This window comes from Patiria miniata, unplaced genomic scaffold (genome assembly GCF_015706575.1).
Source record: "Patiria miniata isolate m_02_andy unplaced genomic scaffold, ASM1570657v1 HiC_scaffold_5, whole genome shotgun sequence".
NCBI lineage: Eukaryota > Metazoa > Echinodermata > Asteroidea > Valvatida > Asterinidae > Patiria > Patiria miniata.
In genome coordinates, this window is record NW_024037072.1 from 28,311,663 (window position 1) to 28,339,383 (window position 27,721).

Genomic DNA, 27,721 nt, shown 5'->3' on the forward strand with positions numbered 1-27,721 from the left:
ACACCACCAGCTGTCACAGCCTGGCCTCAGCAACATCTGGTCCAAGCACCACCATGGATGGATTAAGGTCACGGACTGAAGCACAGCCTGTGTGCAAATAAGGACTGTTTTTTTTTTTATCATTCATAAAAAAAAGGAAAGATTGCATTCCTGTCAAAATATCCAATGAAACCAACGTGGACTACAATAAGGGCAACTGTAGAGTACTTATGTTTCACAAGTACATGTAGTGTTTACTGTCTTTTTTTCATTTAGCAAGTTATTGCATACAAGGGAAGTTGGATTTCAGCCAAAGATCGAGAAGAGCGAAGTGAAATAGGCTGCTTCATGATGCATATCCTTCCAGACGTGAAGGGGGTCTGAATGGCATCAGCAAGCAGCCTTTAGGGATGAGTCTAAAAGAACAAGCATTTCTTACCTTTCAAGGATGTGTGCACTTTTATGACTTTAATGATATTTATGACTTTTATGACATTTAAGAATCAATGCATATTATTTTTTTTATAGAGCCATGTTTTGGATTTCATAAAGGAGAAATAACTTTTGCATTAAACCAAAATAAACAACACGTAAAATTACAGTTGAAAATCATTCGTTTTCTAATGATTTACCATATTTGTACTTTTATTGTATATTAATACGGCAGCTAAAATTTTGGAAGCCTATAATAGCCAAATGTGCATTTTAGCAGCCTGATATGCTCATTGGACATAATTTCATTAATAAGGGAATAAACTTGTGCCTTTCCAGTTTTAAACACTATGTTTAAGCTCGGTTGCAGTCTGGATGCTGATAATTACCCGAGCCGAAGGCTAAAAAACATCAAAACCTTTCGGTCCAAAAGTCAAAACAAGTCAAAAATTATACACTTCCAAAGATTTTGTTCAACAATTTTACTTCATGTTTTTCGGGAAACCCCTCTAGCTAGCTATTATGGTATGACCCTCTTGCGATCAAGTCGTAAACAACTCCTTATATTGGCGCTTGTCGCGCGTACTGCGTGATGACTCGCGTACTGCATGGTGTGACGCAGAATGCAGCTGTGCAGGTGTATTGTGAATTTAGGACAATGAAAAACTGACACACATACCTCCTCGAGGATTGTGAAAATTTAACTAATAAAATGGTAAAAGGCACCAGCTTTCATAGAAAGTCCAAATTTCATATGACACTGGAAAAGTGTTTAAGACCAGCCAGCCAGTCTTTAACACTAGCCATTTAAAACTGACCACGTGATGGGCTCTCGACCAATAGGAATGGGTAATATAAACTGTCTTAGGTATTTATGAAAAGTCATAAACATTTGAAAACATGAGAAACAAAATGCAAATTCTAAAGGCCAATATGATATGCAAGGTCACTTAAAGACAGACTACTAATTTGTCACTCAGACTGTGTTGTGAGGAGCCTGGGTACAGTCCACAAAATAGGAAAATAAAAACAGTCTATGGATTTCTGAAATATTTTAAGTCTCAAGAAAATAGCCAAAAAAATAGTCCGTGGACCCGAAAAATGTCCAAAAATGTTTGAAAAATAGAAATAAAATAGGATGGCGACAAGAAAAATAGATATGAAATAGTGCATATATACCGACTTATTCTAATGTAATAGGAATAAAATATATTTTTTTACCGATTTTCTAGGAGAAAATAGGTAAAAAACCTATTGTAAATAGGAATAAAATAGGATTCTGCCAGAGATTTTCTACGAGTGTACACAATACATAAAGTCTTTTCTGTCACACTCGTCGAAACAAGGTTCAAAGCCCAAGCACTTGGGACTTTCTTCAACACATGTGGGTCATTCCACCGCGGGTTGGGAAGCAGTGCATGTTACATCCATATATTTGGTTATATTATGAAAAGTATAAATGCATTCTAAACAATTGCTCAACATAATATTTGTCTTAGGGTGTTTCAATACTTGAGAAAGTTTGAAATCATTTGGAAGTACTTGGACAAAAATATGAGCAAAAATGTATTAATTCGGATGTAATGTATTCATTCGGATGTCAATGTTACATCCAAATATTCTTTTTTTGCCATTTTTTGCAGGGTTCAAATAAAGCAGAAGCAATACCTGAAGTGTGGATGTAACGGTGTAAAAGTCACTCAATGGAGGTGTCATTTGGGTTTTACACTGTGTAAATGTTCATCCATACAACCAAGCTATCATTTCTGCTCAATTTGATACCTGACTACCATAACAAAAGCTTTTCTTATTGTGTTGCACATATAGTAAGAAGTACGCAAAGTGAATTTGGGTAATGTTTTGAAATTAAAAAAAAAGGTACAAATGTCATATTTGGATGTAACACTGACATGGTGTCAATGTTAAATCCAAAATGACATTTTTTGCTCATATTTTTGGCAAAATACATTGAAATGATTTCAAACTTTCTGCAGTATAGTGAAACACCCAACAACAAATATTATGTAGAGCAACTGCTAGCAAGGCATTAATGCTTTTCTTAATATGGTCATATGTCACACTTTGTTCCCAAACCCGATGGAATGACCCATATAAATGTGATGCGATCAAGCTACATGTGTTCCTACTTCCATAATTGTTTTTAACTAAAGGTGGTATCAGCATGCGGTTTTCACAGAAGTAATGCTGAGATTGTGCTCTTTTCAAATCTGTAATAAAACATTTGTTTGACCAGGGTCGACAAACGTCTCATTTAGCTTGATCGCATCACAAATGTACAAGGTTTTTTTGTGGGGTGCTTTACAGTTGGTCATTCTCAATCTCAGGAATTCACTTGGGAAGAATATATGCAAAATCCTATATTGGTCAACTGACATGGGTATGCTGCAGTCATCAACGGTTTGTATAAAGTAACATAGCTTTGATCACACACCTGACAAGGCCAAGGCTAGGTCCAACTCATCCCGGAGAATCTGCAGGACTTGCTGAACTCCTTCCTCACCCTGTGTAAAGAGACAATTCTGTCAACTCTGTGTGGAAAACTACAAACAGAATTTCACGTAAAAGAAGACACAGGCATGCAACTTGGCATAAACTAAAAACAAGGAAACTCCAATTTTTAAAAGATTTCATAATTTGCGCCAGGAGTGTCATATTGACAGTTATGGCGCGGTATAAATGTTCACTATTATTATTATAAAGTGTTTTTCAGTTATTAATGGCGTAAGCGTTAAGTGAAAAACGAGGAAATCAGCTGACCCGAGGAAAAGTTGCGTGCCTGAAGACAGTATTTCAGACCTTGACTAAATAAGATTGATTGATTCCAGAAATGTGTTGCTTGTATGCAATTTCTTCAAACTTGAATGCCGCCAAATTTACTTTGTGCAATCATTTTCATAAAAAATGTGAAAATCTACTTGAAAATTTCTGCCGGAGTTTTGAGTCATTAATTTTTTTCTATGAAGAATTGTTTCTATGAATTGTAGACACACATCAGGGTTCAATTGAGAATGAAATTTAATGGTTAAAGGGAATATACAACATTTGAAAACATCGAAAAATAAAACTACCAAGTTTTTACGAAATACCTTACTAGGATTTTGGTAAATGATAGTCTAAAGCATTCTGTAAAATTATGGTACCTGGTGTGAAGTCATTTTCAAGAAAATGGTATTTTTGTATACATTTCCAACGGTGGTCGTCCGACCAGCGTTGGAAAAACCTAACCATTTTTCAACTACTACTCCAAATTAACCATTTTTTCAGTCCAAATTTTGTTTGCTATTGGTTACATGTTCCATGAACGGGTGCAGGCCAGCTAGACTGGTTCCCGTGCCTTACAATTTTCCATCATCTATAAATTGATCCATTTTATCTTTTGTGGAGTCAAGGAATCAGACTACTTAAACATTTTTGTTTTTCTTGGTTTTTCCAACCTTTTTGAACACAAAACTTCAAAAATGTCATTGTAACAATATTTGATCTATATATACTAACCCCTCAAATAGTTCATTTCTGAAAATTACATCAAAAACCAATGATGTACATTCTCTTTAAGGTTATCGCAACAAGTGTTTTTTTCAAATGTAATGATCTGAAGTCTCATATGTCCAAGTATGCCAAACAGAAACCTCGCAATTGAACAAGCTGCAGATAGCAAACACTTAAATCCAACGAAAAAAGGAATGGAAAAAAAAACCCACCAAAAACAAACAAACAAACAAACACCCCAACAAACAAACAGAAACAACAAATAGACTATCAAGCTCCAAAGCAAATTTAACCGAAGACACAGATATTATCTTTGTTTCCAAAACCTTTGCCTCATCTTTCGCTTTGGTTTTAGTACATTAAGCCCCGACAGCGACTCAAATTGGGTCCGTGCTTGGCGACAAGAACACCTATAAGACAAAACCCAAAGTTTAGATTGAGTAAAGTTGATTCCCTTTTTACACGTAAACGACTCTGAAAGCTACAGACAAACCCGATGCCAAAGACCAAAGCAAAGTTTCAAAAACCTCGCGACTGACAGACATGCACACATGCCTTGTAGGTCAAGCCCCACCAGGCTGGTCGGCCGATGAATACTGCCCTCGCACCCAGGGCAAGAGCTTTCATGACGTCAGTACCCTGACGGATACCCCCATCCATGTACACCTCCACTTTAGTACCTTTAGTTGCAGCCAGCACCTCTGGTAGAACATCAATCTGTGTGATTTTCAGCAAAAGCAATAACATTTTGCCAATTTGCAAGAAGACCTTAAGAACATAAGCTGTAGATTTAATGATGGGTTTTTAAGCCATGAATCAAGGGTTGTAAGTCAGTCATTCACAAGTTTGTCACAAGTCAGTCCCTAGTCAGTCACAAGTCTGTCACAAGTCAGGCACAAGTCAGTCACAAGTCAGGCAGGCACAAGTCAGTCACAAGTCATCCAGTTTCAAGTCAAGTCGTAAGCTTGTCAAGTGAAATATGACAAAGGAATTGTTTGTCATTGAACATCTCTAATCACTAATGATCTGACTTGTGATTGACTTGTGATTGACAAGTGAATTGATGTGATTTTTCTTGTGACTATAACTTGTGAATTGCGTTTCATCTAGCTTGTGATTTGACTTTTGTTTGGCTTGTGATTTGACTTATGTTTGACTTGTGATTTGCCTGGTGTTTTGGCTTGTGATTTGCCTTGTGTTTGGCTTGTGATTTACCTTGTGTTTGGCTCGTGATTTGCCTTGCGTTTATCTTGTGATTTGCCTTGTGTTTGGCTTGTGATTTACCTTGTGTTTGGCTTGTGATTAGCCTTGTGTTTGGCTTGTGATTTGCCTGGTGTTTTTCTTGTGATCTGCCTTGTGTTTTGCCTTGTGTTTGGCTTGTGATTTACCATGTGTTTGGCTTGTGATTTGCCTTGTGTTTGGCTTGTGATTTACCTTGTGTTTGGCTTGTGATTTGCCTTGGGTTTGATTGATAACAAATTTGATTCACATTTTGGGCAGAAAGTGATGCAAGCTGTCAATGAGCTTATTTCTGTAAGGCAAAGCTGCCTTGTACTTTTTGAAAGTATGCGTTTAGCTAATTCCAATTTTTTTTCCGCCATGCATCATCATCAGGTAAAACAACACAATCCAAGTACATTAACAAATGTGTTTGGTTTCAGAGTTGTTGGATTCTACAGTTGTGACTCACAGGTGCTGGGACGCCATCCAATTGTCTTCCTCCGTGATTGGAAACAATAATGCCATCAACGTTATTTGCCACAGCTTCAAGAGCATTCTCCCCTAAAAAAAAGAGAAAGAAACAGAACAAGAAAATGTTGCAAGAAAATTTCATTCTGCGTAATATACCACCATAAATTAATCTACTAACTTTTTAGTGCAAATGTGACACATAATAACTCTACTGTTGTCAATTCATGAAATGTTTTTTTCAGATGGTAAATTTGAACTGTACTACAATTTAGGAATATGTATGTACGTTTTGTAACGAAATGCAAAACTACGGCGTTACAAAGAAACAGTAACGGCAAGGTTAAACATGATTTTGTTCCCCAAAATAACCCGACTGGAGATTTCCAGATATTTAGGTCGGTCGGGTGAGGGCAACACAAAACCTTAATTTGATCTTAATAACAATCTGGTGGTCAAATTTATCCCATTATTAAAGAGGTTCTAAAAAAAATTCCAATGTACAGAAATCTGACATTCTTAAACAAAAGATACTACCTGAGATAATTCCCTTGACAATGACTGGTAATTCTGTCAGGGACCGTAGCCATTGTATATCAGCCCATGTCACTGAGGGGGAGATCTCAGATGAGTCGTACTTATCCGGGGTACCTGAACTTACACTGGAGTTGAAATATCCTCCCTCAACATTGGGTAACCTGCTCAATAAATTCAACATCATACGCATTGAATAGAGGGCATTTTAAAACAGACATTTGGACTCAGTTATTTTGTTCCTAAACAAATGAACATTTTAGGAAAAAAAAAGCTTTTTATGCGTATATTCTGCTGACCTTGTTTTTTCTTCTGGGCATTACTTTGTACATGTACCCTAACTTCATAAACTCACCAAATCTACTTGCTGCCTACCAGCGTTCTGATTGTTCAATACTGTACACCCAGCCACTAATACTTCAAAACGGGTGACTCCCAATACAGTGCGCCACTAAGAGGCTGCCAAGGAGATTCCATTTTTCACAGTGCATTGTGGGGACGGTCGACACATTTGCTATGCCACGGGACACTTGGTTTGTCTGGTGAGTAGTTTCGTAAGCGCATGGGCAATTCAACGGTTACTCACGTTACATTTTTGATGTACTTTTGAGTTTCCTTGGGCTGTAATTACCTTACTAAAAGGTTTAATAACTGTTATCCCCATGGTAGATAGAGTAGACCTAGACCTACCTAAGCACCAAAGACGACATCCAGAAAAATGTGTTATGTATGATAAACAAGACGCACACAATTGGTTACTCATGTTACGAAAATGTAACGTGAGTAACTGATTTTTTGCATCTTGTTTATCATACATAACACATTTTTCTGGATGTCATCTTTGGTGCTTAGGTAGGTCTAGGTCTACTCTATCTACCACGGGGATAACAGTTATTAAACCTTTTCAGTTAGGTAATTACAGCCCAAGGAAACTCAAAAGTACATCAAAAATGTAACGTGAGTAACCGTGGAATATTGCCCGCATGATGAAAGTACCTTTTTTCTTTCTTTCCTTTTTTATCAAGATGGTGTTTTTTTGAGAGGTGGCAGAATTCTATGCCCTGATCTATCAAAACTTTCCTCAAGATTTCTAGTGGCACTCGTTCAAGTCGCGCCACGTCTGCCATATTTTTGTTGACCGTAAACTTGAAAAATGGATTCTCCGTGGCAATTAACCCCTTGGTGGTGCACTGTATTGTGAATCACCTGTATTAGACCTTGATTCTCCATTTGTATGCGCAAGGAATATATACCATAAGTGTTCGATTTAGTGACAGATACTTTAGGGAAACTTCCTAGTAAGATAGAGCAACTCCAGGTCAGAATCAAATCAACTAATTTGCATATCTGGAATCAGACTTTTGTTTCCATTTTTTTAAGTAGTTCATTCTTTCACCATATCTATCTGGTTCGTTAGTAAAAACGTCATACACGCGCGCACACCCCTGATTACTAGCGCCCATTGGCTGCAAACGCTCGGGCTGCGTTAACTTCCGGTTCCAATCGTGCAGAAAGTGCTGGAGGTGACGTCACACTAACGAACCGGATAGTGATGTTGCAACTTTGACTTCTAAAGGCCTGTGTTAACAATCAATGACTGCAACAGACGGTACCCACCTAACTTTAGGGTTAAAGCCACACCGCTCATCGTTGTATTTCTTGCCTGCATAGGGAGTGTCCACTGTGACAACGATGGCGTTATATCCTGCCCTCTCGGCCCTGCGCACAAGCTGCTCTGTGTGTCGCCGATCGCTGAAGATGTAGAGCTGGAACCAGAGATGTCCGGCGGGCGAGGCTGCAGAGGCAACATCTTCAATGCTGGAAGTTGCGTAGGAACTGAGGATCATGATGACGCCATGAGACGATGCAGCTTTTAAACAGATATAATAGTGGATATTTATAAAGCACAGACCGCCGAGACTGGTGCTCAAGGCGCTACATCATTATTACCCCTGCTCATTGGGCCCATGAAACATTCCAAATACCATCTCAGCTCCCTGGGGAGTATACAGCTCGATGCAGCCTGTTAGGCGCAAGCAAGCTAATTCAATCACAATAACCATCTCTGCCCTCACAGGTACCCATTTACTCCTGGGTAGAGAGAAGCAATGAGTGACAAAGTGCCTTGCCCAAGGGCACACACACCATGACCCCGCCAGGACTCGAACCCACAACCTGCAGCTTTACCCACAGACCACGAATCAGTGCCCAAGATGTGCATAAGCTGGTGTTACAATATATTACTTGGACTATTTTGTTTTAGCTGTGTTAAACAGTATGCAGTCTACTCTGACAAATAGGGCCTATAACACAATAATTTGGGGTGGAAATACTAAATAGGTGACTTGATTATGCTATGAGAGACTGATGTTGATCGTACATGTGACATGTGGTTTGTGTTCAAGTTCAAGCAATTCAGCACCACATCAAGATCTATAAAGTCTGAGCTATGGTTCTATAAATGTGAACCAGTGGATTTCCCCCTTTTTGTCAACTTGAGGCAACATACACTGTATTTCAGCTTTATAATATACTGTTTTGGCTTCATTTCTAAGTTAAAGGTAGAATATTGTATTTGCCACATTGACCGTGGGTGATTTGTATATTGTATTTGCCACATTGAACCTAATTTGATTTATATCACCCCGGCGCAAAAATTCCATCTTATAATAGTTTATGCGGTACCCGCTGCTATGTACATCAGATTCGAACCGGCCAACCGATCCCGTTAGCTCGGTGGTCGAGTGGTAAGACATCTGCACTAGAAAGCAGGAGGTCGTGGGTTCGAGTCCCACCCGAGTGATTTTTTTCCAACTTTCACTCGGTAGGTAACACACTGAGTATACAGTGTTTAAAACGTCGGTGAAGGGCAAAACCTAATTTGAATCACATTGACCGTGTCGTCGTGTCTGTGCAACAAGGTCATATCTCCTAAAATGGGCCGTACGTGAGTTTCAGAATGTCAAAAGATCGTATCTCACTTAAAATAACCCGGATGTACACGCAAATTAGTCAATGGACGTTGAGATACGACCTTGTTGCATGGAGGGTATTTGCGCGTGATACGACTTTGTTGCAGAATGGAGTTTTACGACATTGTTGCACTGACGCGAAGATGTGCGCAGCCAACTGCCCGACCGTTCCTCATAAACAACAATCCCATTGCTTTGTTTTCTACCATGGCTACAGTCAAGTTGATAGGACTACAAGTGCAACAATAGGCCTACAAGCTAGGGTAGGCTATATATACAGATCATTGGTTGTACAGGGAGAGTAAAAAAAACCGAACGAAACCCAAATATCGGGACCATAGTTTAAGTGAACTTCTGCATGTAGCACTTTCAAAATCTAGGATATGAAAGCCCAATTCCTAAGCTTTCTTTTAGTACAAGAATCATTCAAATCACTCATGTAATTTTCAAGTTACGGAAGTTTAAACACAACCACCCTTTTGAAGTTCTGTCCACGGATCACAAAAAGGTTAAGTGTTCTTTTAGCAAAACGAGAACAAATCACACAGGGATATGTGCGAATTGTTTTCATGTTGCTGAAAGAACGCGCACTTTTTGTACATTTTGATTGAGTGTGTTTTTCCCACTTTGTTTGTGTAAGTCTTTTCTAAGTCTATTTGTCGTGGCCGTTTAAGTCTCTTTGTCGTGGTTGTCACGCTGTTTGCTTTGATTGATGTTCTATATATGTCTGTTCGTTTATATCTGCCTGTTTTAGACAATTTAATTTCGATTGCTTTGAAATTTTAACTGGTTGATTTGTATTTTTGTGAAGTGCCGTCGACGTCAATGTTTGACTGACTTGGCGCTTTACAAGTAACTTACTTATCGTTATTATTAAGTCTACAATGCAGTCACACGTCACAAGCAACAGTGGATGATCATCAGCAATGGTGCCTTTGTCGCAGTTCATCTGAATAACTTGTGAGTTGAATTGGGACTGGAAGCAATTGTCATGATTGTGATGGACTTGCAGGGACTTGTAATACACGCAACTGCTTCCCTGGTGCAGTCGCGTAACTACCGGGGTAGGGTTAAACTTCTGAAGGGGCACCTAAGGGTGCACAGATTTTCAGGGGGGGGGGGGGGGGGGGGGGGGGGGGGGGGGGGGGGGAGAGACACCTGAACGCAAGTGTATACTTTTGTTCAGTTCAAGATGTCAAATGGTGGCACAGGAGGGGTGGGGGCACGGATATCCACTTGGGGGCACATGTTCCCCATGGGCCCCCGTTGTTACGCAACTGTCTTGGTGTGCAAAACTGTCCCAACTGTCACTTTTTGAGGTACATGCATGTTTATACCTCTTGCCATTGCCAGATCCCCATCGCTGTAGGCCAGTCGCTGCAAACCAGTAGGAGCTATGCCGATGGGCAACGGGAACTCATGGCCTAGAATGGTTGCAGATAAGTCCCTGCGGGAGACATCTCTCAGCACCCGCGGACGGATGCGGTACCTGAAAAAAAATCAGCACAATGCACCTTGAGATAATTGAGACTTTTGTGGTAGCCATCACTAGTGGATAGTGCATAATGGCAATGAATATTTAATTAATTAATAATTATCCCTTACTGCCCTGAATCCTTCAAAATCATAATGCCAAAGTGGAGGAATTTGGAGGATTGAGGTTACATGGCAAAAGTGCTTTACTGATTTCGTAGGATGCACTTTGTCAAGGTATTGGGCCAGACCTTGTGTTGTTTTTGCTCAGCCATGCATAAATATACCGGTGGGCCTGGATTATGCTTGAAATCCTCCGTAATGCTCCAGAATGTTACTGGCCAAGCCTCAACATATTGACAGTCACTGCCACAGGATTCTGCAGGATTCAGGCAGTGCATGGTCATCCCTCCATGGACCATGTTCAAGAAACAATGGAGGAATTTGCAGGATTGAGGCTGTATGCTATTTTTCCATGAGGCCAATTGGAGGATTTTGCAATATTGAGGCTACATCCTAACAAAAACACCTAGGAAGTTACTTGGGCCAAAAAATATTGTATTATTCAGTTATTTGATTTATTTTTTCTTGTGTCCGTAATGTTCCATATTTATTTGACACTCAGACTCAGAGGTTAATTGCAATATCAATCACAAGAATGGCACAAATCTGGTTTGAACTGGTGTGGTGACCATGGTGACAATCTATTGCAAGGCATCACTTTCAGGGACTAAAATTTGTGAAAATGTTCTATAAAATAAGCATGTTAACCCTCCTGCTATATACAGTCACTGATAGTAAAAAATATCAATCCTCTTCCTGTGCCATGCCTTTTACACAGGCTGGTCACCAACAGTCAGATCATATTTCAAGCAAGCACTGTGACTAGTCAAATTTAGTCAACAGACAAAAACAGGCAAGTGGTAGGCACAGCTGGCTTACCAATCACCTACAGTCAAAGCATAGCAAGTTACATAAATGGTCACAGCTAAGTCAATACTGCTTCATGTAGGCTGGGAGCTCTTAACTGTTGAAAACAGTCACTTGATTGATTTTGACTGAAAGGACAACTTGGCACAGAATGTACGTTTGCATCTGGGAGGATTAAATTATTGTCTGTGATCATGTACGCAAAACGAATACATGTGGAATGCGTCGTTAAGGAATGTGCATCAACCGTTGCCAAGGAGGTGAGCTTGACCTGGGCAGGAGGTGATGTCACGCTTCAGCAATCGGCAGCATTAAGTTTGTACACATCAAATTGAAAAAAAAACCCAAAAAACAAAATAAACATCATACAGCTATTGAGTACATTTACCTCTTAAAAGCACTGCGGTTGTCATTCAGAGTTTGTTGATCATTGGAGCCAGCACTGACATGGTTATAGACACTGCGTGGTAGATGGTCAGTAGCATACCGCTCAAAGTCCTCCACTGTTATCATGATAAATGAAGGCAGGGCATGTATGGTGGTACAAATGGGGCTGTGGAAGAACAAATGCATACAATGAAGTTCATGTATCGCAAATATCACTGGAGTGATTTTGCACAATGGCAATGAAGCCCTGTGGGAAGGAAAACAAGGGGTAATGTCTGTGCCAAATTAACTCAAGCGGAATTATTGGGTTGTGGCATTTTTGACCTGCAGTCTCCACAAAATGATCATAAAATCAAACTTATTAGGAATAATTTTTTTGTATTTTTGCAGAACAGCTTTCTTATGCCTATACAACATTTGGGGTACTGAGTCCGAGTTCAGTTACGGAAATTATATTAACCACAGACTAAATTGAAGTTGTAAAACTTAATCACTGCTATAATACTACTAAGTGCAAAAGGTGTGTGTGTATGGGTTTGTTTAAATCGAGGATAATTGCAATTAGAAAATGTGTACGGGAGCTATTGGAAAAAGTTAGACCCATGAAGAGGAAAAATAGAAAATCCTAGAGTTACATTAAAACAAACGAACATGTATGTGTGTGCGTTTGCAAGTTGATCGTTCAAGGTTGATTGTCCATGAAGCAGGCAACATAACAGGTGGCGAAGGCCCCCCCCCCCTCCCCTATCTCGTTATAAAATTTGGGAACATGGTATTTATAAAACCCTAATATTGTAATAGTCCGAAATTTGGGACTCTCATGTATTACAATGAATGAACAGTCAACAAAAAATAAGCGGGCTCTAAAGACCCCGCCCCCCCCCCCCCCCCCCCAAAAAAAAAACAACCAAATGGGTAAAAAATGGAAGCTAGATATTTGACTGAACTGGTCCCCGATTGTTTTCGTTGTTGAACTGGCACTGCATGCACTGAACGTGCATGCACTGAACGTGCGCAGTGCACGTTTTTTGGGGACATTTTTATCATGGCAAATATAAGTGTCTAGTTCTGCGCTTAAATGTACTTAGCTGTAATTGTTACTTCATATTTCACGAGTTACATGTAGGATTAAGACCTAATGCAATTTCGTTTTTTATTTCCCTTTTAAAAAAGTCCTCCAGAGCAATGAATCAGAAATAGAACACGACATAATCTGCAATTCATAAATACCAAGACAATTAACACATTCCTATTGGTTGAGAGCCCGTCATGTGGCCGGTCTTAAACAGATGATAAAGACATAGCTAGCTGGTCTTAAACACTTTTCCAGTGTCACATGAAATTTTGACTCCCATAAAATCCGGTGCCTTAGTTATAACCCTTAGTACAGAAAATTTAGCTGTCGGCAAGCTTGCTGCAAGATTGCAGGGAGCTTGCCACAATCTTATCCAGCTTGCGACAAGCTAAAATAAGTTTGCGACTAATTCTGCAAGCAAAGTACAAGCTCATTGCAAGCTTGAGTGATAGCTAGCCCTGGTGGACTCCCTTTCCTCCCTACGTTCAGTCGTATTGCAATGAAGACTTCGTCCAATCTGGGCTAGAGTGATAGCCAGCAAGCTTGCATGATAGCCTGCAACTTGCAAGCTTGCTACTTAGGTTCAAGCTTGCCGCAAGCTAGCCCCACTAGTGTGGCTGCGGTATGCTGCGCTGAACCAGAGGTTCAGCGCAGCATACCACGGCCACACTAGTGGGTCTAGCCGCAAGCTAGCCCCATAATGTGGCCAGTTTACTGGACTGCCTCCGTAAACATAGGCCACACATCCGCCATCTTGGAATCTGACTCGGCGAAATTTTGAAAGTGATTTCCACATTGCGACTTCAGACCCAGTTCATTTATGCTTTAAAAATACACTCACCCTCTTAATAACAAAATTGGAACCTGCTGCCAGTGTCAGTTGCCCAGCTGCTGCGTATTTACGTCATTTTCTGGAGCCTTCTTGGCAACTTGGATTCTACCTCCATGGTCCAACCATGGTCCAACTGAACGGGTGTCGGACGCTTCGCCCCATTTCCACGTCGCCCCGCGGCCCCATCCACGCTTCGCCCCTAGCCTCCACTCAAGCCTGGTTATAAAAACCAAGCCCCATAGGATCGATAGGAAAGCGCACAAAGTACCCCAGATAGTTGTGTAAAAAAAAATATCGCGGCCCGGTGGCTGTTACCTGCCTTCTGTCAATCCTTCATGTAAAGTGCGCCCTCATGCGTATACACCGTCGGCCAGCTAGCCGTACGACGTACGTACGTATGGACACGTCAGTACGGTAGTACCATGGAGGAATAAGAATTTATTCCTCCATGGTAGTACTTGGCGGGCTGGCCAACGACATGCACATCGCCAGTCAGATGTTTCGTGCCGTAGTGAATCGGAAATGGAACGCAACGCGTGTAGAGATTTACTATTAACATGGACTGAAGGAATAGTCTATTCCGTCCTCCATTGGGCCGGGGGGGATTTCGGCTCCTCCCCGGCTCTGTTGAAGTAGGGTTACAGGCTGCGGAAATTGTTTGGCATGCAGATGCTCTGAGCATATACTGTATGACCACTGGAACCTGTGTTTAGTGTTTTTAAAAACAAACTTGTATATTCATTCATTGGGCCAAAGGAAAAAAAATCAGGTCTCTGGTCAGACCAAAGTTCCGTGGTTGATGCGGCGACGCGGCCTTTTGTTTTTCTTCTTTTTTAAAGCTTGGAAGTACAGACAAGGTGGGGTACTATTTTTGCATTTTTGGGTGTCCTTATGTACATTAGTGTCCTCCCTAATTTGCCTTGGTGCCCTCGATCATTTGCCTTGGTGCAATTTCCCCTTCCTTGGTGCTCTTTCGAACAAGAAATTGAGGAGGTGCGGCAATCGAGGCTTTTGTTGGAGCTACCGCGGAAAATTTGGGAAAAAAGGATTGACGCGCATGATTGCAATCGACGCGCGCGCTGACCACAGACCGACAATTTTTTTGTTTGGCCTTTTACAGATCAACTCCTGAACGGTCCAGCACTAAACTGGAAGTTGACTAGAGTGGACTGATGTGAAGCCTGTGTCCCTTTCCGATTTGGCGCCATCATTGACAGAAGTACATTTCAGTCATTGATGTTAGGTTTTATTTGGGGGGGGGGGGGGGGGGCATCCCCACTCGATCCGCGTTTGGCGACAATAGGGGATATTGAACTATGAAGGACAATAGTGTTTCCAGTTCTAGAATGTGTGTCCCCATATCCATGTTGTCCTTGTAATAATGATATTTTTCTTTATAGGTCATCCATACTGTTACCTATTGCTGGAAGTATCCCAAGATATAAAGTAATGCACTTCAATTGGTAGGTATGTCGGAATTGTGTATTTTGTCTGTCTTTTGATATTCTGATGACATTGATAGCCTTGACACTTGTACAATTTGAACATGAATTATGAAAAGAAATTAAGAAATCGGAATTACATTACCTCACCTTGTTTTATGGGTGGCAACACTATAAGCAACATAACCAATTTTGACATGCACGGAAATTAGTGGCTACTGCAGTGTTGTATTATCATTTCTCTACACAGGACGAAATCGTGACCTCCTCCAACTTCCCAAATAAAATGAAGGATCGGCAAGACCAAAGAAGACACGTACTTTGTACGCAGCCACAACTGCTTATGCGCAACGTTGCTAATCTCTATAACAATTGAATCACTGATATTGCCAAGCATCTTTAACTATTCAATGAGTGTGAGTAGGCGCGTTTCTGGAGCATATTTTTATTTGGTGGGGGGGGGGGGGGGGGGGGGGCTAGCCGGGGTGAATCCAGAAATTGTTGCTATGTGTCATGCTGAAATGTACAATTGTATTTTTCGTCGGACACTTCAGCCTCCGCAAATCAATAGGGGGGGGGGGGGGAGGGGCTCACACAACAGTGTGAATAGGGAGCGCTGATCATTGTGTGCAATCATGCACACAATATTCCTTTATAGTGTACAGCTGCCCCCTTCTCCAGATGTTATTTAGGCTAGGAGCGTTTGCGTGTCTTCGCTTTCGAACTTTCTTTTTGGTGGGGGAGGGGGGGTTACAAAATTAATTTGGGTGACTACAGCACCCTATGCTCCCCCACCCCCTTGCATGGAACCGCGCATGAGTGTGGGACGTCATGAATTGTTCTTGAAACAATGAACGTACTGAATATCATTGCCTTTGTGTGAAGTTGATGAAGTTTGTACATTTCCGTAAACATTGTTTTGTACCATTTGTAATGTGTATTTTGTGTCACTGATACACAACAGTGTGCATGTATAACTGGAAAAGTAATGTGTATTCTCGCAAGACAAACTACACTGGATCACTTGTAATTACACCAAGAACCATGCAGGGGGATTTATGTATTTTGACTTAATGGTTTTCCACCAAGCCAACCAAAAAATGTAATTTTGTTTGCTGTTATGCAAAGAGTGAAATGTCACTTTCATTTATTGACATGCACGGACAAAGTCAAAACGTTGTTCTATTGAAATTTCTGTCCCTGGCTAAGTACATAAGCTATTTCACCTATTTTTTTTTTGTCATTAAGAAAACCCTATTATATCCACATTCACATCACAGATGCCTAACTTTTTGAGACAAAAATGGGGAGCAATATTTGGATGTCCTTTGATTTCACTCACCCTGTAGTGTACTTTCCATGTTATGCCAATTGATTACTACTTGTAATGTGCAATAGGTCTGTAAGTTGCCATTTTTGTAATAAATATGCATTTGACAATAGTGGTTGTTTGTTATGTTGTCAAAGTTTCTAGTTCGTGTCCTTTATTTTGATTGCAATGACTCCAAAGGTCATGACATTAATGATTGCAGTTCTTCACTCTGCAAACCAAAAGCCATGTAACTGTTGCTATTATCAAGGCATTAAACTCAAGGGCGGATCTAGAACACAGTTCGTTAGGGGGGGGGGGGGGGGGGGGACAACACTGTTGGTCCCGAATAAGTGGGTCCAAAACAATTACGGTGTGGGGTCCGGCGGCCGCTTAAGGGGCCTAAATGTGTTTGGACTGGACATGCTTGGTGGTGCGATATGGGCAATTTCTGACCAGTTTAACCCTAAAAGGGATGGGTTATTTTGAGCATCTCTTAGCCGGGGGGGGGGGGGGGCAATTCCGCCCCCTAAGATCTCGGCCATTGAGCGACGACAACTTATGAAAATCGGTACATGCATAGAAAAAATTGACTTGAACATACCCACTAAATTCCATGACTATAGGTTTATGGGGTTTTCCAGTTTTCACACACATTTTTAGTAAACTTTTGTCTGCAAGAAGGCCAACGAGATGCTTTTCAGGGTGCACGAAAGTAAAGAGTCGAATTATCTGTCCACCACGCTACTTACTTTAACACTATTTTCTGATTCTCATTGCACCGAGATCCATGTAATTGCAATAGGGGAATGTATGACCTAAATTAATGCACCTTATGCCCAGACTTGTCACTTGAAATTGCCAACATTTTGCAAGCAAATTGACCCGAAAGTGGCGCCATCAAGCTCTGTACTGGAGGTTCTTGAATTATTGTTCCCTTTTATAATTTTTCCTGAATTTGAAACCAAAAGGGGTCGTCTCCTTGGAGTGAGGATTTCACAAAAAGTGAATGGTATGAAATGTACACGGAATGAGAGATGTGGTGTTGGACCTCACTTGCATGTCAGCCTTAATCCTTGTAATCAGGGAGAGTTCTGAGTTTTTACAAAGAGAAATTTGCAAGTATTGCTACATAGCAATGGGTGTGTTTGGAAATTGTTACACTTGGGTGCACCCTCAAGTCACTGCACTCGATGAGATACATCCTCCATCTTCAAAGACAAATTCGAAGAATATCTGCCATCTGCACAGTTATATTGCTGACTAAAATTTGAAATGGATGAACTGGAGGCTGTACTTGTAGCTCTTCCAATCCAGTTGGGGTACCAGCTCACAAGATATCAGAAGCAGGCATTGCAGTTTCTCCTCCAAAAGAATGACGTCCTGTGTGCGCTGCCCACTGGGGTCGGGGAAGAGTAGTATTTTCGCCCTCATGCCGATTATACAAGACGTGGTCAGTATACAAATGTACAACACAGTCATGCCTTTTGGAATACATTAGGCGTTTGGCAAGCGGGGTGGGGCGGGCGGGTGGGGCGGGGCAGGGGGAGGCGGGGGGGGGGCTGTAATGTAGCAAAATATTATGCCTTCCTTGGTGACTTGGCCCATGATTGTAACGTGGTGGGGGGAAAGGAACCATTTCTGTGTAGGTGCCGCCTACAGTGATTGTTGTTCCTTGCCATTGCATTAAAAAAATTCTGACATAAATCAAACCAGCTTGTTGCGCGTGATTTCAAACGAAGTGAGTGAAGAAATCAAACAAATAATAATTCCCCATTGAAAGAAGTACATGAATAAATGACATCCACAAACATACATAAGCAAATGAGTTAAGGTTCATCTGCATAAGTTAAACCTGACGGGATCAGTGGTTCACAATTGCAGTTAATCACAGTTTCAGTTAAGCAGGGTTGTACACAACGCATATCTTATTAGTTAAGGGATTTATTCTTTGTCTGACTTAACAGTTGCTTTCAGATTTGAGAATTTCAATCATGCAGATTTCATCTCAACTATCATAAGGGAATGATTTCAAATGTAATGTATCAGTTCAACTGGAGATTGATTGTGTGATACAGCTATGTGCACATTTTAAATTCAAAATTATTGACTACAATAATGGAGTCTCCCAACTGCACTGGAAACCACCGAAATATAAGTACTCAATAAATATGAGAAATAAGTAAATGAAGACCACAAATATGGACATGAAAAAATCCAAAAACGAATCCAGACAGACAGACAGACAGACAGACAGCCCGACAGACCGACAGACAGAACTGAAAAACTAAATATATCAAACTATAGCAAGGTAAATCCCGTTGCTCTCATTTGAAATTATTATATAAGAAACTGTCATTTAAGTACGTATCAAGAACAAGGAATAAGAAAATGTACAATATATGTATGTAAATAACGCAGTCATATTGGACAGTAATTCTGGGCTGTACTTTTCATTTGTTTATGTGAATTCATAAATTGCACAATAATGTCCCGTTTGTCATATTGCAGCTTCATCCAGAAAATAAACCCCATATCTGTCTGGTCATATCACCACTGAGGTCATTGATGAAAGATCAAAGAAAGCGATGGACGGAGGCAGGCATCAAGGCTGGATGTATACTCCCATCCAGTGAGATGACGCCAGAAGACATGGAAGGCAAGTGTACCCATTGTCAATATTGTTCCTAATTATGTTTTTGTTCATGACTGAGCTTCTTATCAGTAGTTTCATTATTATCATTTCAGAGATTACAAGTGGGAGTGTTTCACTCATATTTGCATCCCCAGAATCGATGTTGGACAGGGGTCTCCGCTGGCGTGCTATGCTACGTTCTGCAGACTATCGAAGACATGTATGTCTGTTAGCATTTGACGAGGCGCATTGCATAAGTCAATGGTAAGGCACAAAGGAGGGTACTTCACAACTGCTGGATCGTTTCATAAAGTATAAATTTGTTTATTCACTGTCACATTGCCATGAGTTCATTCCTTGACAAAAATGGCGCCTAACTAATATAATAAATAATGCTTTACACACAACCAAAAGCATGTCCTGATGCATACTGCCAAGTACATCATCATGTTATGCAAATGTACGAGTTGACAACATATACATATATATACAAGCTGATTTACCCGATCATAGATCGGGTAGGGCGTAGTGTTGGGGATGAAAATGTGGGGAGTTAAATGTAAATGGGGGATATAGTTGGGAGACATGCTGTTATAGTAAAGCAATTTCTGTGGTGTGATCTGAGGCAATTTCTGCATGACCACTGAAACCAATTTGAGCAGAAGATCATCTTTTAAAGTTTTGAGTTTGGAGTAGTTGAATCAGCTACATGTATTCTGAGCAATAGAATCAGTCGCATTTGTGAGGCAGTCGCATTTGGAAAACGTAGTGAAAAGGTTACTGTAGTACACAGGCGAAGGCTGATTGTACAGTTTTGACAATAAATCATAATGCAATAAACGTGAAGGTGTCATTTGAAATGAAAATGTTGAGTGTTACCATAAAATTACAAACGGTCTGAATCATGGAGGAAGGTCATAATTAAGTTTCAGTATTGTTCTCTTCAACAAACGTAAACTTGAACTTCTTACAATTTGCGAGACCGTCTGCGAGGAAAAAGTCGATTCAACTTTTATTCAAGTTGGTTCAACCATCTATATAAGAGCAAGTTTTACTCGGCCTCCGAGAAATGTTTGCTCCTGAAAGGATCCGAGACCGCGGCTTCACGTCCGTGGAAAAATGTGGAGGGTGTGTTCCACCGGGTCGGACACTATTTTGTCGATTTTTTGTGACAGCGTTTAAGATCGCGGTATTTGAAGCAATGCATCGATCCTTCGTTGATCCCAAACAGGCCCCCCAAAATTATAACGCGACACTGAATTATACGTGGCGGGCAGCTAACTCACAACGGTCAGCCTTAATGGTGGATGCATGGAGCTGTGAACACATGATGGAAGCAACAGAGCACTATATCACGCGGTATCGCGGAAGGCAATTCAAGCTTCCGTAATATCACGTCACATGCTTGCGCTGCAAATAGCGAGCACCGTAGACCCAACGCGTTGCCATCGACGGTTTTACGCACAGCTCGGAAGTACTACGCAGTGTAGACTTTCCATTGGTCAGACCGCGCAAGGCATACTAATGTGTGGTCCTTCTGAGTATTCGTTGCACTCGGCGCAGGGGCGGCAAGCAAAGCACGTGAAAGAATAGGGACACTTGGTGGCCACGCACCATGGAGAAAAAATATTTTGCCAAGGTCACCCCATGCTACCGTTTGTTGAACTCTTTTGCAAAACAGCCAAGTAGAACACGTAAACGCAACCCCTACGTCGAAGCCGCTGACCTCGCACAGTCTAGACACGCAGAAAAAGCCAGCACAGGGGGCGGCCAGGCAGTCAACGTGAAAGCGCACACGACGGCAAATTCCTGCGCAAAACGCAGTCACGAAAAATCGACGAAACGGATCGCCTGTCCGTACGGGAACATCAGGACGACCCGAAGCGTCCGACCCGCCGGAAGACACCCTCCGCATTTTTCCACGGACGTGGAGCGATTTTGGCGCCGCGGGAGCCCGCGGTCTCGGATCCTTTCATGAGCAAACATCGTCTGGGAGGCCGAGTTAAACTCTCTCTTATATATATAGATATATGAATGTATCAAGTGAGCAGTAGTTATGAAACAACAAATTCAACATATATACAGACTGAACAGTATTTCTACTTTCTACATTTATGTTCATGAATCGAAACAATTAAAACATTTGTGGTCTGACCTGTGGAATTAATGTCGATGCGACCTTACAAATATCTAACAGAATATAATTATGCTGCAAACAATTAGTGCATTCTTGCCAGACATTTCATGTTATGTTATATGAAATTAAATAAGTATTTCTCCTTTGTATAATCATCAATGCAATTACACACAAGCACAACATGATATAACATTATGTCGCTGTCTTCACTTACAGTATTACAATTTGCAATCCATTGGACTATGCTGACTTTACTTTCATGCAACTACAGGATTTAGCTGATTATCACAAACATTTCAACTGATGTATCGAAGTATTGGCTGAAAATTGACTGTATGACAAAAGCTATATAAAATCTGCAAATCATAACATGTCAATACGTATGTGTAATGTGGCTTTGTACTACTGGATTAAAAGTATGCCTCTTATTAACAATAATCATGTTCTGAAATTGTTTTCTCAAGGGGGGATGAATTCAGGCCCACATATCAGTGTGTGGGGGAGCTGCGCGCAATGCTGTCTACACCAACTATCATAATATCAGCAACGCTAGCTTCCACCGGCTGTGAGAGACAAAGTGTTGTGCACACTTCATCTTCAGAAGAGAGACATGAAGGTGGTGGCTGCCAGCCCTGATAGGTGAGCTTCAAAAGAAGTAATCTCTGTTAACATGGTGATTCCACATGTGCAAATTTTAGGAGACCACAACTGCATGACAACAATTGTCATAATTTGTCTCATTCAGGTAATTCACAATCCGTGTGAAGTGTGCATGTCCAACGCAACATGTGTCAATAGTTATGAGAATGACAAGTGCTGTACCATAATGTCCACCACAATTACATGTAGTTTCAACTTGTACTGTGTAAATCACAAACACTCTAACAAGAGACTGTGGTAACCCCCAAGTAGTACATGTATGGCCAGTTAGGAGCAGCAAAGCATGCGTTGCCTAACTTGAATTTGTGTAAAACTAACACTAATGTCAATGGACGAGAACGCTACATCCAACATCAGTAAATGTTATTGCTGCTTCAACAATTTCAGGCCTAACATATTCCTTGACTTCGCCTCGAGACAAAGGAATCAGCAGTTGGAGTCCATGAGTTGCACCCCACTAGTTAATATGGACAAACCAGAGTGGTTGGAGGACTACATGCAACACCTGAAAACACAGGGATCCAAGGCTCAGAAAGCCCTCATTTTCTGCAGGTACAAAATGATTGCTATTGACATAGGCTGACAGTAATTGGTGTTATGAATTATGAGTACCAAGCGCACTACATATTGAGGAATTTGGGAGTAAGAATGCATATAAATGCACATTCTTACCTTCAGGTAACATACAGGCTAATGAAGTTGTTTGTTCCCAAACATGTATAATTACATGCACAATTACATGTACACTTACAAATCCTGCAATCCAAGCTGCTGTTGTTGTATATTGACCGGGTATTGACCTTTGTATACATGTACTTGCATCACAGATCTATAAATGCTGTGGTAAGGGTGTTGGGCACAATCATGAAAGAGCTGGGGGACAGAGCCTGGGAACCACACGGGGAGAAGATGTCCAGCAACCTGATCGTGGATATGTATCATGCCGGACTTGATCTCAGCAGTCAGGACAGGGTGCCAACCACCTTCACAACTGATGGCTTGCTTCGATGTGTGGTGGCAACAATTGCTTTCGGGATGGGAATCCAGGTGACGGATGTTCGTAATGTGTTCCACTGGGGAGTGCCACGGACGGCAACCGAGTACTGGCAGGAGGTAGGACGGTGCAGCAGAGATGGCCAACCTGGGAGAGTTGTGCTATATAATGCCAGATATATAATGCCAGAGAGGGCACACCGGCACTGATGCAGCCTTGAAGGAACTGGTGTCCGGTTTGGAATGCGGAGAGGCAACCTGCATCAGGCATGTCATCTTGTCCAGTGTGTGGCTGCCCGAGATGGGCGTCCAGCCCAATCTGCCCAGTGCCAGCAGCCACTGTATGAAGAAATGTACAGCTCATCAATGCACATGTGACAAATGCATTTGCTGTTGCATTTGCAGGAGTTCCTGCCCATGCTTTGTTGAGTTAGATTTGTAAGTTGGATGTTGTAAACACAAATATGCCTTGGTGACAGAAATTTGCTCTGTGCACTCTTCCGCCATATGCAACCAGAGCCTCAATCAGGCAATTTCGCACAATAAATACAGCATGTTCAGTGATGCACGACAAATTACCGGCTATTATTATCGTGTACAGTTTCCCAATCGAGGCTCTGCATGCTTATGGTGGAGCCTGCATAGAGCAAATATACAACCTTAGCTGTTGCTGCCATTTCACAAATGTGTGGAGTTTGCGGATTGTTAATTTATAGCCAATATTTGTGAAATGATTTCTTTGGGAGTGTTGTGCTTGGAAAATAAAGAAAAACATTGTGTTTCTGCTTTTAGTTCAGTTTTTGGAACCCACTTCAATGGAAATGCAGCCAATTACAAATGTAAGTAATGTGCAAGTTCAGGGAACCATTCCACGGGGCTTGCACCTGTTATTGGATATGTCATTCATTACAAAGAAAGAAATAGTTTCATACAAACTAACAACATCGGGTAACATGCGGCCTGCATTTAAAAGGAACCCATTTGTTTTGGTCAGCCCTGGTCAACCGACAAGCGTTGTACATGTGGTACAAGAAATCATTTCCTTGCATAACATTTAAACAACAGGCTCCAGGATCTGTGGACAGATGACAAGTCCAAAATGCGTCTGCACACACCGGTTTGAATATAGCCTCCTATATTGTGTTCTTGAAAATGACAGCATGCTAAATGGAATACATGTAGCATGTGTAGTGTCAGGAAAAGTTTATGCCATTACTATATTTTAACCAAGTGCACTTGTCAGCTATAACTGTTTTAGTTATTATTTGTGGATAGCTGCAAATGATATATTCCATTGGAAAGTTCACTACGAACACTTTGCAAGTATCCTACAAGTACATGTAGCCTAGGTGAATAATGTAATAGAAAGCACATACATGTATGTAATGAGTAACATGTGAGCCTCATGAAATAAAAAAAAACATGTTGCAGAAGGGGGGGGGGCCGACAAGCAATGTTAAGAGGTTTTTTTTTAGAAATCATGTGACATAAATACATTGTTGTATGTTGACAGTTACAAATAAAGAAAGGGTATCTGGCTGTCCAATTGCACCGGTGGTGTATCCCTTGCCCTGGAATGAGTACTCAATCAGTCTGTTTCTGATGCAGTACTTTCCCCAAGAACGTCACACTCACACACTATTATTGTACTCAGGACTGCTGAAATCCCCTCCACAAGTCCATACATTCATTGAAGTGCAGGAGCTTTGCCCTCAATTTCTCCGGAGATTTCAACTTCAGACAATGGGTGAAATTTGGGAATGACTTATGATGTCTGCCTGGACAAAATTCAAATAGGCCGTCATCCTTGTAGGCAGCTGCAAAATCTTGAACATCATTATCCAATTTAGGTCGTTGCTGCCGAGATGGTTCTGTCTGGACTTCTGTCAAGGACTTCATGAAAATGTTATCTAGGTCACGCCCGAAGGCTCCACTGAGTTGGCTGCATCGCTGAACCTGCTTATTAGTATAAACACCTTGTGATCTAGACAACATTTCCTTGTAGTCTCTGTTTAAGAATTCATTAACAAGGTCCAAGCCAATATTGCCATTTGGCCGACCTGTCAAATTTGCCACTCGATTCCAAGTGATGTCATGTGCAACTCGGGCCGGATAAAACCCATTTACTCCTGCTAGCATGTGATGTGCCAAGATCAGATACTAATTCACATGATTCTTATTCCAAAACTGTAGGGTGTTGATCCTTCAGTGGCTCAGGATGGCTGGACCATTGCCTTCACGTATGGCATCACGGAAAGCCATATGACAAAGACCCTCATACAATAAGGCTCTTGAATATTCCCTGACCCCGTCACTTTGCCCGGCGTCACACGCACGTCGTTCACATTCAGGGGAGCAGAACCACTTGTCAGGTAAATCTTCAGCCTGGGATCCTATGCAGTCTGGATGATACCATTCATACATGGAACATTGCCCTTGCAATTCACATTGGATCATATCCTCCTCCTTTCCAGTTTTTGTATGGCATATACAATAAATGTAGGACTTGGCAGCCTGACAGTCTGCTGAACACCACCAATCACCTTCCGGGGGTATCTGGACATTAGCACAAAAGTAGTGGAACCACCTACATTCATTGTTCGCGCAGCGGATCATTACTTCTCCAGTGTTTTCCTCACACTTGCAGCCATCAGGAGGGGAATTCACTTCTTCTATACCCCGTTGTCATCATCACCAAAGTTGTCAGTGTCGCGATCCTGCTGACACACTGTCTGTACATCTTCATAAGGAATTTCTGGCCAAATGAAATTCACCATTTCACTCGTGAGATTTTGTAGCCACTCCTTTTGTTTGGTATCATTTTCAGCGGAGGGATAATCTGCTGGACAATCTGTGGGAGCATCTATATGTGACAACTTCAGTGCTAGCATCATTGCTCAAAGCATGGGTACTGAAGTCTATAAGGTGTCGCACATGATTGAAGTTGTCCATGACTTTCTTTTTGACTGAGTTATGGCCATAATCTTGTTTCAACTGGTGAAGTGTACCACGCTGTGTGTTGCTTTCCCCTTAAAGAATTCATTCATAGTGTCTTGAAGCAAAATCCCTCGGCGATGGAACTCTTACGGGCATTGCACTAAGCCCTCCAACCTAGCTGCTGCAGTCGGCCCACCTAGTCTGGAACGTTTGGCATCTACCATTCTCTCCACAGAAAGACCATCTCCAAAGCAGACAATGGGGTACAAGTCATCCTCACCATGTGATGGCACAAACTGATGCAAATACTCCAGTATACGGATGGTGCCTGGGGTGGTGGAGGGATTCTCATCAACAACGCCTAAATTTACTATTTCACTTTTCTTATTCAAAGCATCACTGTACTGGTGTCTTTCTGGGACAGAACATTTGACTTTCTTGAGAAAAGGTAAATGTTCCCTCAAAATGTACCCCAATATACCACAGCATCGGTGCTTCAAAGCTGACCAATCATCATGCGATGGAAGGAAAGAGACCAACGGTATAGCTGGATTCTATCTAGTCAAAAGAACAATTTTGGCAGCTTCTGGACATCGTTTTTTTTCGTGGCATGCATATGATACATACAAGGACTTGTAACTTGTCTAGCCTAAATAAAGCACTTCCCAGACAAGTTCCCAGTCCTCCGTTATTACAAAACTTCCCATAGTGGGCAGAAAAAAAGCAATAATAACAGGTTTAATTTGATTCAAATTATCGTAGTTATACAAGTACAGAAGCATAGAACATTTTCTTTCCTCTTTATATAAATTGTTTCCCTTTTAACCGCTATACATTTCATTTAACATAATTATGTCGTGCAATGTTTGTTAAGATTGGGCAAAATTCATAAATTGTGCACGTGATATTCCCACCCAATCTTAAGAATGAGCGCTCATTCTTAAGAACGCGTGCTCGTTCTTAAGAATGGGCGCTCATTCTTAAGAATGCGCGCACATTCTTAAGATTGCGCGATTTTCAAGAATGGGCACAACACATCCAGATTACTAGACCCATGAACGTGGCTTATACAACGCCACGTTCACGGGTCTACCAGATTACATGGTTTTCATTGAAGCATTGTGGCTTCAGTGTGTATAACAACAATTGGATGGACTGCTTGTGCTTATATTGCAAGTACATGTACCTCCAAGTCATAGCTAGTGTACAATTTTAACAACTATTTTCTTAAGTAAAAACCTCATATAGTAATTTCTATACCCTTCACTTCATCAAGCCACGCAGCGCTGAGCCGCGATGCAGCTGTCGAGCGCAATTTGAGTCCCCCACGCAAGTTTAAACTTGCGCGAGGGACTCCTGCAGCACGCAAATTACACAGCGCCATTTTAATTTGCGTGCGCAAGTTTAAACTTGCGCAAAGGCGATCGCAACCTTCTTTTGCGGGCAGGATTTTCATTGATGAAGAATTTTTTTCAAAACACGAGTACATGGAAAAATAATGGAATAAATGAATGAATAAAGAAATAAATAAAAGGGGAATTCAATTAGCGTCAATGAAAAGAATCATAGCAGTGCTTATCAGAGAAAGTGTTTAAGGGTACGTGGGGGCGGGGCCAGGGAGGGGACCGGGCAAGCAATCAACTTAAGGCAAAATAAAAAAAAAACATGTTTAGCGTCCTGCCTCTTTGACAAAAAGGAAGGAGGAGGCCCTTTTTTTTTTTTTTTTTTTTCAAAATGGCCGCCCGACACATTTTTCAAGACAACGCGGCCGGGCTATTTTTCAAGATGGTTACCA

General features: G+C 41.3%; 1 protein-coding gene across 5 annotated transcripts; it reads right to left on the reverse strand.

Annotated features, from left to right (window-relative positions):
* Positions 1 to 27,206, reverse strand: LOC119742198 (hydroxyacid oxidase 1-like). 5 transcript variants are annotated; one of them, XM_038218242.1, is made up of 9 exons: positions 27,187 to 27,206; positions 11,908 to 12,072; positions 10,454 to 10,605; positions 7,762 to 8,014; positions 6,148 to 6,308; positions 5,612 to 5,703; positions 4,477 to 4,638; positions 2,864 to 2,933; positions 1 to 87 (listed from the first exon to the last, which is right to left on the reverse strand). In XM_038218242.1, the coding sequence occupies exons 2-9, from the start codon at positions 12,030 to 12,032 to the stop codon at positions 14 to 16; spliced, it is 1,089 nt and encodes a 362-aa protein (XP_038074170.1). In that variant the 5' UTR covers positions 12,033 to 12,072; positions 27,187 to 27,206; the 3' UTR covers positions 1 to 13. The 5 variants fall into 5 exon arrangements, with proteins under 5 accessions (XP_038074170.1, XP_038074167.1, XP_038074169.1 ...); XM_038218239.1 differs by lacking the exon at positions 27,187 to 27,206 and adding an exon at positions 15,406 to 15,518; XM_038218241.1 differs by lacking the exon at positions 27,187 to 27,206 and adding an exon at positions 15,401 to 15,511.
* Between the last annotated feature and the right edge of the window lie 515 nt (positions 27,207 to 27,721).